Source organism: Ornithorhynchus anatinus, chromosome 12 (assembly GCF_004115215.2).
Source record: "Ornithorhynchus anatinus isolate Pmale09 chromosome 12, mOrnAna1.pri.v4, whole genome shotgun sequence".
NCBI lineage: Eukaryota > Metazoa > Chordata > Mammalia > Monotremata > Ornithorhynchidae > Ornithorhynchus > Ornithorhynchus anatinus.
Window position 1 is genome coordinate 36,876,296 of NC_041739.1, and position 12,073 is coordinate 36,888,368.

At 54.0% G+C, this 12,073-nt stretch overlaps 1 protein-coding gene across 1 annotated transcript in view; it reads right to left on the reverse strand.

Moving 5' to 3' along the window:
- SEC24B (SEC24 homolog B, COPII coat complex component) overlaps window positions 1–674 on the reverse strand; it is a 102,133-nt gene extending 101,459 nt beyond the window's left edge. The window contains 1 exon segment of the mRNA XM_039913680.1: window positions 611–674. Coding sequence (XP_039769614.1) covers window positions 611–635 — 25 coding nt within the window. The 5' untranslated portion in view covers window positions 636–674.
- Between the last annotated feature and the right edge of the window lie 11,399 nt (window positions 675–12,073).

The following is a 12,073-nucleotide window of genomic DNA, read 5'->3' on the forward strand; positions in this document are numbered from 1 at the left end:
GAGAAGCGGAATTCATATCGAATAGACATCTGATGGAAGGCCACACGTTTTTTATTTTACAAATCCTACCGAAACTTATCCTCTCCCCCGCAACGAGACACTAAGTCTGGCCTTACGATCAGACGGAGAAATAGGCAATATCGCTTCCTTGCCACCCTCGCCCCCCCCAAAATAAATGAGAGGTAGGTCATTTTCTCTACCAGAGTCATTTAGTTTCGGTGTTTCGATTCCGCCACAATCCCCATCCGAGTAACGCTGTTATACTAAGAATGATGTAAATCCATTCCATCCGACCCAAAATGCACTACCATTCCAAGTTTAGGGACTGAACCGCCTGAGGATGATCGTCTTCCAGCTGCAAATTCGGATCGCTAACAGCCCCACGAACCTAATCTGAAAAGTGGCTTTTGTATTTCTGTGGATTCGCAACGCGCCTCAAAGGCCTAATTCAGCGCACGAAACGTTTCGGTCTATTTGTGTTTTTCTTACCTCTCCTTCAATTTCGGGGGAGGGAGAGAAGGAGCGGGAGAGAGAGTCTGGTGGGGGTGGGAGGGGATGTGAAAATGTAGTGATATCAGAAGGAAGTCGTTCATCTCGGAATCACACCTACCCCGCTGCAAACGCTGAACGAGCATCTAAAGATGGAGCCGGGCAGGAGACTTTACGCCGCACCTCTGTGTCTGTAAACCTGAGTTACTGTCGAAATAGGAGTAAAATTTCTGAGGGGATACACAATTTCTAGTAAGCAACCCAACCGAGGGGATACACAATTTCTACTAAGCAACCCAACCGAGGGGGTACACAATTTCTACTAAGCAACTCAACCGAGGGGGATACACAATTTCTACTACGTAAACCCAACTGAGGGGGTACACAATTTCTACTAAGCAACCCAACCGAGGGGGATACACAATTTCTACTAAGCAACCCAACCGAGGGGGATACACAATTTCTACTAAGCAACCCAACCGAGGGGGATACACAATTTCTACTAAGCAACCCAACCGAGAGATACACAATTTCTACTAAGCAACCCAACCGTGGGGGATACACAATTTCTACTAAGTAAACCCAACCGAGGGGATACACAATTTCTACTAAGCAACCCAACCGAGGGGGTACACAATTTCTACTAAGCAACCCAACCGTGGGGGATAGACAATTTCTTTAAGTAAACCCGACCGAGGGGATACACAATTTCTACTAAGTAAACCCAACCGAGGGGGTAGACAAATTTCTACTAAGCAACCCAAATGAGGGGATATGCAATTTCTACTAAGCCAACCCAACCGACACGGCTAAAGCCTGTCTTGAAGACACTCTAGGCTAGACGCTGCCAATTTTTAAACGCCCGGTCTCCGTGCACGGAGCAGGCCACCTGCCCCACGATATAATAATAATAATCAGGGTATTTGTTAAGCGCTTCCTATGTGCAAAGCACTGTTCTGAGCGCCGGGGTTGATACAAAGTAATGAGCTTGTCCCACGTGGGGCTCACGGTCTTAATCCCCATTTTCCAGATGAGGGGACCGAGGCCCAGAGAAGCGAAGCGACTTGCCCAAAGTCACCCAGCTGATAAGTGGCGGAGCCGGGATTCGAACCCATGACCTCTGACTCCCAAGCCCGGGCTCTCTCCACCGAGCCAGGCTGCTTCTCACATCGGTAGACGTACCGATGACGGGTTTGGTGGTATATCTGTTCGAGTGGGGCAGAAGCGGCGTGGCCTGGTGGACGGAGCCCAGGCCTGGGAGTCAGAAGGTCACGGGTTCTAATCCCGGCTCTGCGGCCTGTCCGCTGCGTGACTTTGGGCAAGTCACTTCACTTCTCTGGGCCTCAGTTCCCTCAACTGTAAAATGGTGGGGGTTGAGACTGTGAGCCCGTGGTGGGACCGGGACCGAATCCAACCCGATTACCTCGTATCTACCCCGGCGCTTGGACCAGCGTCTCGCACACAGTAAGTGCTTAACACATACCATAATTATTCATTATTACTGTGGACTAAATGTCACAGGCTGCGCCGGGCTCCGGAGCGGAGACCAGATAACCGGCCGGGGCACGGGCCCCGTCCCACACGGGGCTCAGGGTCCAAGGAGGTCGGAGGACAGGGATTCGATCCCCACTTGGCAGATGAGGCAACTGAGGCCCCGGGGGGAAGCGAAGTGGCCCGCCCAAGGTGGGGGGGTGCGGGGGGCCCGCCCGCCCGGCAAGAGCGCGGGGCGCCGGCGGCCACATCCCCGATTCCCCGAATGTCCGGCCCGGGCCGAGGCTTCCCCGGCCCCCCCACCGCACAGATCTCCTGGACCCTCCACCCCTGACCCCCGACTCACACATGTGCGCGCGCGCGCACACACACAGGACTCCCCTCCTGCTGCACATATACACGTCTCTCCTCCTGCATACACACACACATACACAGGGCTCCCCTCCTCCTGCACATATACATAGGGCTCCCCTCCTCCTGCACACACATACACACGCACAGGGCTCCCCTCCAGCTGCACATATACACGTGTCTCCTCTCCTCCTGCGCGCATGCACGCATACACACACATATCCCTCCTCTCCTCCTGCACACCCATACATGCACACGGCTCCCCTCCTGCGCACGAACGCACACACGCACCCCCAAACGTGCGTACGGCTCCCCTCCTCCAACACACACACGCGCACCTCCCCTTCTCCCGCACACACATTCATACACACCCCCATCCCCTCGTGCTGCACGTATACACGTCTCCCCTCCTCCTGCACACACACAGAGGCAGAGACAGAGATGCAGAGGACTCCCCTCCTCCTGCACATACAACTGCACCCACATCCTCGCACAGGGCTTCCCTCCTCCTGCACACCCCTCCCCCTCACCCCCATCTCCTCCTGCTGCACATATACACGTCTGCCCTCCTCCTGCACACACACACACACACCACACCACTACACCCATGCCCCTCCCTGCTGCACATATACACGTCCCCCCTCCTCCTGCACATATACACATCTCCCCTCCTCCTGCACAGACACACACACAGACAGAGGCCCAGAGAGAGATGCAGAGGACTCCCGGTCTCCTGCGCGCACACACACACACGCGTGCAACCACCACACACCTAGAACACCAAGCCCAGAGAGGCCCAGAGAGAGATACAGAAGGATCCCTCCTCCTGCCACAACACACCTCCCCCCCCCACACCTGCACACATGCACATCTCCCTTCACTCCTCACGACGCGCCAACACACGCAACACACACAACATACCCCTCCTGCGCATTATATACAACCTCCCCTCCTCCTGGCCACGCGCGCGCGCGCCACACGACCCAATTGAGAAGATGGCAGAGGGACTCCCCTCCCTACCTGCAACCCCACACAAGACACACACACCCCTCCTGCTGCACATATACAGCCTCCCCTCCTCTTGCACAAAGTCAGACACACACACACACTCCTCCTGCTGCACATATACAGCCTTCCCTCCTCCTGCACCCACACAGACACACACACACTCCTCCTGCTGCACATATACAGCCTCCCCTCCTCCTGCACAGACACACAGACACACATACACACCCAGAGAGGCCCAGAGATGCAGAGGACTCCCCTCCTTCTGCACACCCCCACTGCACACATGCACGTCTCCCCTCCTCCTGCACGCACACACACCTCCCCCCCGCCTGCTGCACACATACAGCCTCCCCTCTTCCTGCACACACATACACACCCCCCTCCTGCTGCACATATACAGCCTCCCCCCCTCCTGCGCACACATACACACACCCCTCCTGCTGCACATATACAGCCTCCCCTCCTCCTGCACACACACAAACACCCCCCCAGAGAGGCCCAGAGAGAGATGCAGAGCGGTCTCCCCTCCTCCTGCACACACACACAAACACCCCTCCTGCTGCACATATACAGCCTCCCCCCCCTGCACACACACACACCCCTCCTGCTGCACATATACAGCCTCCCCACCTCCTGCACACACACACACACACCCCTCCTGCTGCACATATACAGCCTCCCCCCTCCTGCACACCCACAAACACCCCCCAGAGAGGCCCAGAGAGGGATGCAGAGGACTCCCCTCCTCCTGCACACACATAGACCCCTCCTGCTGCACATATACAGCCTCCCCTCCTCCTGCACACACACACACACACAAACACCCCCCCCAGAGAGGCCCAGAGAGAGATGCAGAGAGGTCTCCCCTCCTCCTGCACACACACACACCCCCCTCCTGCTGCACATATACAGCCTCCCCCCTCCTGCACACCCACAAACACCCCCCAGAGAGGCCCAGGGAGGGATGCAGAGGACTCCCCTCCTCCTGCACACACATACAGCCTCCCCTCCTCCTGCACACACACACCCAGAGAGAGATGCAGAGAGGAGTCCCCTCCTCCTGCACCCAGAGAGGCGCACAGGCCTGCCCTGCCCCCCGCACGCAGTCCCACAGAGGGGTGGGGGGGGGGCGGCGGAGGGACGCGGAGGGAGGGGCCGCGGTGGTGCTTGGGCGGGCGGAGGGATCCGGGGCGTTGTGCGCAGGCGCGGCGGGCCGGGCCGGGCCGGGGGGCCCCCTGGGGGTGGGGGCGGGGCGGGGGTCCCGCGGGGGGGGTTCCTCACCGTTCTCCACGGGCCGCGCCGGGCCGGGCCCCGCCGCCGCCGCCGCCGCCGCCGCTCCTCCGCCCAGCGAGGCCGGGGTCCGGGCGTCCGGCCGCGGAGGGCCCCCGGGGCTCCACATCGCTCCCGCTCCGCCGGCTCCTCCGCGCCGGGGGGGAGGGGGACGACGAGGAGGAGGAGGAAGGGCGGGGGCACCACGGCCCCACGACTGCGCAGGCGCCGCCGCCGGCCGCCCCACCGCGCAGGCGCCGAGCCCCGCCCCCGGACTCCAGCCCCGCACAGCGCCCCCTGCCGCCCACCGGCACTCGCTCGCTAGGATCTAGCGGGCGCTCACTCTCTGCGGAGCGCTGGACCGAGCGCTGGGAATGCCCCCTTCGGAAACAGAGAGACACCGGCCCTGCCCATTCATTCATTCGATAGGATTTATTGAGCGCTGACTCTGTGCAGACTAAGCGCTTGGAATGCGCCATTCGGCAACAGATAGACACCATCCCCGTCCATTCGTCCATTCAATAGGATTTATTGAGCCCTGACTCTGTGCAGAGCACTGGACTGAGCGCTTGGAATGGACAACGGGGCAACAGAGAGACACCATCCCTGCCCATTCATTCAATAATATTTATTGAGCGCTGACTCTGTGCAGACTAAGCGCTTGGAATGCACCATTCGGCAACAGATAGACACCATCCCCGCCCATTCAGTCACTCAATAGTAGTTATTGAGCGCTGACTCTGTGCAGAGCACTGGACTGAGCGCTTGGAATGGGCAATGGGGCAACAGATAGACACCATCCCTGCCCATTCACTCATTCAGTAGGATTTATTGAAGGCTAACTCTGTGCAGAGCACTGGACTGAGCGCTTGGAATGCACAATGGGGCAACAGATAGACTCCATCCCTGCCATTCATTCAATACGATTTATTGAGCGCTGACTCTGTGCAGAGCACTGGACTGAGCACTTGGAATGCGCCATTCGGAAACAGACACTATCCCTGCCCACTCATTCGTTCAATAGGATGTATTAAGCGCTGACTGTGCAGAGCAGAGAATTAGTTTGGCGGAGGTGAGGAGGGAGGGGAACCTATTTGAACCCATGACCTCTGACTCCCAAGCCCGGACTCTTTCCACTGAGCCACGCTGCTTCTCTACGTGCCAGGCATCCTACTAAGAGCTGGGAGCAGGGGGGATACAAACCAGTCTGTTGGGACCCAGGCCCCTGTCCCACGGGGGGCTCACAGTCTCCATCCCCATTTGACAGATGAGGGAACTGAGGCCCAGAGAAGTGAAGTGAGCTAATAATAATGATGGTATTTGTTAAGCACTTACTATGTGCCAAGCACTGTTCATTCAATCGTATTTACTGAGCGCCTACTGTGTTCAGAGCACTGGACTAATGCTTGGAAAGTACAATTCACCAAGAAATAGAGACAACCCCTGCCCGCCACAGGCTCTCAGTCTAGAAGAGGGGGAGACACTGTTCTAAGCGCCGGGGGAGATAGAAGGTTATCGGGTTGTCCCACGAGGGGCTTGCGGGCTCAACACCCATTTGACAGATGAGGTGACCGAGGCCCAGAGAAGTGAAGTGACTTGCCCCAAGTCACACAGCTGACAAGTGGCAGAGCCGGGATAAGGAGCCACGACCTCTGACAGCCAAGACCGGGCTCCGAGGTCACACGGCAGACGAGTGACGGAGCTGGGATGAGAACCCGTGACCTTCTGACTTCCAGGCCCGGGCTCCGGACACTACGCGGGGCCGCTCCCCTACCAACAACCAGCAAGAAAGGTGCTCTGTCTGAACCGTGTAATAGTAATGAGGGTACTTGTGAAGCCCTCACTGTGTGACAAGCACTGTTCCACGTGCTGGGGTAGATACAAGCTAATAAGGTTGGTCACAGCCCGTGTCCCACATGGGGTTCTCGGTCTTAACCCCCATTTTATTCATTTATTCATTCATTAGTATATATTGAGCACTTACTATGTGCAGAGCACTGGACTAAGCACTTGGAATGTACAAATCGGTAACAGATAGAGACGGTCCCTGCCCTTTGACGGGCTTACGGTCTAATCGGGGGAGACGGACAGACGAGAACGATGGCAATAAATAGAATCGAGGGGATGAACACCTCATTAAAACAATAGCAAAACCAAATAGAATCAAGGTGATGTACATCTCATTAACAAAATAAATAGGGTGATGAAGATATATACAGTCGAGCGGACCAGTACGGTGCTGAGGGGAGGGGATGGGAGAGGGGGAGGAGGAGAGGGAAAGGGGGGAGAAGAGGGTTTAGCTGCGGAGAGGTGAAGGGGGGGTAGAGGGAGCAGAGGGAAAAGGGGAGCTCAGTCTGGGAAGGCCTCTTGGAGGTGGTGAGCTTTAAGTAGGGTTTTGAAGAGGGGAAGAGAATCAGTTTGGCGGAGGTGAGGAGGAAGGGCATTCCGGGACCGTGGGAGGATATGGCCCGGGGGTCGACGGCGGGATGGGCGAGAACGGGGGACGGTGAGGAGGTGGGTGGCGGAGGAGCGGAGCGTGCGGGGTGGGCGGTAGAAAGAGAGAAGGGAGGAGAGGTAGGAGGGGGCCAGGTGATGGAGAGCCTTGAAGCCTAGAGTGAGAAGTCATTTTACAGATGAGGTCACTGAGACACAGAGAAGTGAAGTGACTTGCCCAAGGCCACACAGCAGGTGAGTCGGCAGAGCCGGGATGAGAACCCAGGTCTGTGCTGTAGTCACTACACCACTGCCACTTCTCACACCATGATGCGTTTACTATGTGCCGAGCACTGTCCTTTCTCAGCACCACGGCCGATTCGTTCATTCACATTTACTGAGAGCTTACTGGGTGCAGAGCACTGTACTAAGCCCTTGGCAGGTACCAGTTGATCAGGTCGCACACAGTCCCTGTCCCCCAAGGAGCTCACGGCCTAAGTGGAAGGGAGAACGATTTCTCCGGATCCCAGAGAAGTGAATCCCCCAAGGTCCCACGGCAGACAACGGATAATAATAACAACAGTAATAATAATTGTGGTAGTTGTCAAGTGCTTACTATGTGCGAGGCACCGCGCTAAGCGCCGGGGAGGATACAACTAAATCGGATGGGACACAGACCCTGTCCCACTTAATAATAATAATAATGATGGTATTTGTTAAGTGCTTACTGTGTGCCAAGCACTGTTCTAAGCGCTGGGGTAGACACAGGGGAATCAGGTTGTCCCACGTGGGGTTCACAGTCTTCATCCCCATTTTCCAGATGAGGTGACTGAGGCACAGAGAAGTGAAGTGACTCGGCCAAGGTCACACAGCAGACAAGTGGCAGAGCAGGGATTAGAACCCAAGACCTCCGACTCCCAAGCCCGGGCTCTTTCCACTGAGCCACGCTGCCTCCCACATGGAGCGCCCACTCTTAATCCCCATTTTACAGGTAGGGGGACTGAGGCACAGAGAAGTGAAGTGACTTGCCATTGGCAGCGGTGGGATTAGAACCCAGCTCCTCTGGCTCCCAGGCCCTTGTCCTTTCCACTAGGCCATACTGCTTCTCGGTATTAATATCGACACAAATAATGGTGGTATTCGTTAAAAACTTACTATGCGCTAATTGCTGGGGCTGACACAGGATCATCAGGCCAGACACAGTTGTCCCCCCTGGACCTCACATTCTCAGTAGGAGGGAGAACAAACAGGTACTCGATAATCCCCAATTTATTGATGAGGAAACCGAGGCCCAGAAAAATGGAGTGACTTGCATAAGTGCTTACTATGGGGTAAGCACTGGGGTTATGACAGCATAATCCGGTCAGACGTCATCCCTGTGCCACCTGGGCTTCGCGCTCTCAGAAGGAGGGGAGGAACAAGTAGTGAATCCCCGGGTCACGTGTGTGGAAACTGAGGCCCAGAGAAATAAAACGATCTACCCAAGGTCAAAAAAAAATCATTAATTGTGGTATTTGTTAAAGTATTTACCACATGTCAAGCACTGTCCTAGAGAAGCAGCGTGGCTCAGTGGAAAGAGCTGGGCTTGGGAGTCAGGTCGTGGGTTCGAATCCCGCCCTGCCACTTGTCAGCTGTGGACTGTGGGCAAGTCACTTCACTTCTCTGGGCCTCAGTTACCTCATCTGTAAAATGGGGATTAACCATGAGCCTCACGTGGGACAACCTGAAGACCCTGTATCTACCCCAGCGCTTAGAACAGTGCTCTGCATATAGCAAGCGCTTAACAAACACCAACATTATTATTATATTGCCCGGTGACTCCTTCCCCCACTCCGCCCCGGACCTCGCCCTCTCTCCCCCTAAGAGGGCAAAGTGGGCAGGGCAGATCGTTGCCTCCATGGAGGGAGCACCATGACTCCCACCTCTTCTTTTCTCCTCACCCGATCCCCTCTTGCTCTTCTCTCACTGCCACAGGGCATATTCATTCATTCAGTGGTATTTACTGAGCGCTTACTATGGGCAGAGCACTATACTAAGCGCTTGGAATGGACAATTCGGCAACAGATAGAGACCATCCCTGCCCAATAACGGGTTCATGGCTCCGCACAGCCTTCCAGCTTCAAATGGCTCCCTCCGGAAGAAGCGACATAGGAAGTGCTTAACAAATACTACTACTAGTATTATTTTTGTTATTATTATTATTATTATTATTATGTGATGCCACTGCTTCGAAGGCAATTTCGGTTGGGCAGAAAGGGGACCCTCCCTCCTGGAAAGGTTAAATGTTGGAATGAGTTTCAGAAAATGTCAAGGAATCGCCTTCCCTTTGAGCCCCTTGTGGGATAGGGACGGTGTCCAACCTCATTACCTTGTATCTACCTCAGTGCTTAGAATAGCGTTTGGTACCTAGTGAGCACTTAATAAATACCATTATGATGATTAACGGAAAGAACACCGGCCTGGGAGTCAGAGGTTGTGGGTTCTAATCCTGGATCTACTACCTGTCTGCTATATGAGACTTTGGGCAAGATTCTTCACTTCTCGGTCCCTCAGTTCCCTCATCTGTAAAATGGGGATTAAGAGTGTGAGCCCCACAGGGGTCGGGCACTGTGTCTAACCCCGTTATCTTGTATCTACCCCAGTGCTTAGAACGGTGCCTGGTTAACAAATACCACAATTATTGTTGTTAGTCATAGTATTATCAAGGGTGGGATTTATACAATCCCTGGATCCTGGGAATCAGGGCAAGGGACATCTCGCAGGGACTAGAGCTTCCGGGGCTACTGCAGAAGGAAATTCCCCAACAGGAGGCCACATTAGAGAGCACTGGAGGTAGGAAGGCAGTTGGGGTGGGGGGAGGAGCCCTAAAATGACCTCTTAAACCCTTCAAGGCCCCCGTTCCCTGGAACACTGAGGTGGGACACGTTGATTGTCTGACCCTGACCTAAGAAGGTTGCGGGATTCTAAAGGAAAATTCCCACTAAAAGGGGGGCCTGGGGATGCAGGAGGGATGAGAGGGAGAGGAAATTTACGCCCAAGAAATATAATGTCTTTTATTCCGTCAAATCCCTATGGAGATCATACGTCCCCCAAGACGCCTTCCCCGATTAAGCCTCTCATTTTCGCACCCTCTCTTCTGGGTCACCGACGCCCTTGGGTCTCTACCGCTTAAGCACTCTGATGCTCATCCCACCCTCTGCCCCACAGCACCTATGAACAGATCCTTAATAATAATTACGGTATTGATTAAGCACATACTATGGGTCAGGCACTGTTCTAAGCGCAAGGGCCTATACGAGATAATCACACTGGACGCAGTCCCCTGTCCCCCGTGGGTCTCACAGTCCAAGTAGGATAGAGAACAAGTATTTCATCCCCATTTTACGGTTGAGGAATCAGGAGCTCGGAGAAGTTCGGCGACTGGGCCAAGCAAGGTCACACGACAGACAAGCAGTGGAGCTGGAATTAGAAATGAAATCTCGTAACTCCCAAGCCGGTATGCTCCCTCCCTGTAAACTGCCATTTCCCCTCATCTGTAGCTATTTTAGTGTCTGTCTCCCCCAGTGTGTTGTAAGGTCCTTGAGGACAAGGATCGAGTCTACCGATTCTGTTGCTGAGTTCCATCTAGACGCTAAACTCGGTGCAGTCAGGGAATATGTTTCTTGTTAAATTGTACGCTTCCAAGCGCTTAGAACAGTGCTCCGCACCGTGTAAGCGCTCAATAAATGCACTGGACTGATCGACGACTGACTATTGTAATTCTCTCCAGCGTCTAGTACAATGCTCTACCCACAGTAAGCACTCGATGCTGTCGAATGGTTAGTTAATAGGTTTCATTTCTAGAGCAGAAATGGCCTAACCCAAGAATAGGGGAAGATACCTATCGGTTTTAATCTCTCTATCTCTTTCTGTCTCTCCCTCCCACCCCCAACTTCTCACTTCCAACCCTTCCTCCTTCACCCGTCATTAGCTGGGACATTGGCTCTTGTCAATCGATCAACCAATGGTATTTCTTGAGCAGCTACTGTGTGCAGAGCACTATACCAAGCACGTGGGAGAGTACAGTACAAGGGAGTGGATAAACCCCATCCCTGCCCTGAGGAGCTTACCTGAAATCCATGATTAATAGAAGGTTCAGAACCGTCGTTTCAGAGTGCTTGAAAGTGGTATCCACACGCTTCTGGGGTGTGGATTAATAATAATAATAATAATAATTGTGATATTTGTAAGGACTTACTATGGGCCAGGCACTGTGAGCCCGCTGTGGGCAGGGATTGTCTCTCTTTATTGCTGTATTATACTTTCCAAGCGCTTAGTATAGTGCTCTGCGCACCGTAAGCACTGAAGAAATCCGATTCGATGAATAAGCCTTGGCGTGGCTACAGGGAAATTGGGTTGGACACAATCCTTGTCCCACATGGGGCTCACAATCTCAATCCCCATTTTACAGGAGCAGCGTAACTCAGTGGAAAGAGCCTGGCCTTGGGAGTCAGGGGTCATGGGTTCGAATCCCGGCTCTGCCACTTGTCATCTATGTGACTGTGGGCAAGTCACTTCACTTTTCTGTGCCTCAGTTACCTCATCTGTAAAATGAGGATTAACTGTGAGCCTCACGTGGGACAACCTGATTACTCTGTATCTACCCCAGTGCTTAGAAAAGTGCTCTGCACATAGTAAGGGCTTAACAAATACCAACATTATTATTATTATTATGAGTTCTAATCCCAGTTTTGCCATCTGTCTGCTCTGTGACCTTGGGCAAGTCACTTCACTTCTCTGGTCCTCAGTTACCTCATCGGTGAAATGGGGATTGAGACGTGAGCCCCACGTGGGACAGGGACTGTGTCCAACCCGATTTGCTTGTGTCCACCCCAATGCTTGGTACAGTGCCTGGCACATATAAAGTGCTCAACAATACTATCATTATTATTATTATTAAAACCCTTGCCTCCTGCCACAATGTCTTCCCTCTAAGAATCCCAGTAAAGTAGGATAAACCTCTAGTCTCATTAGCTCTGCTTTAAGCCTGATA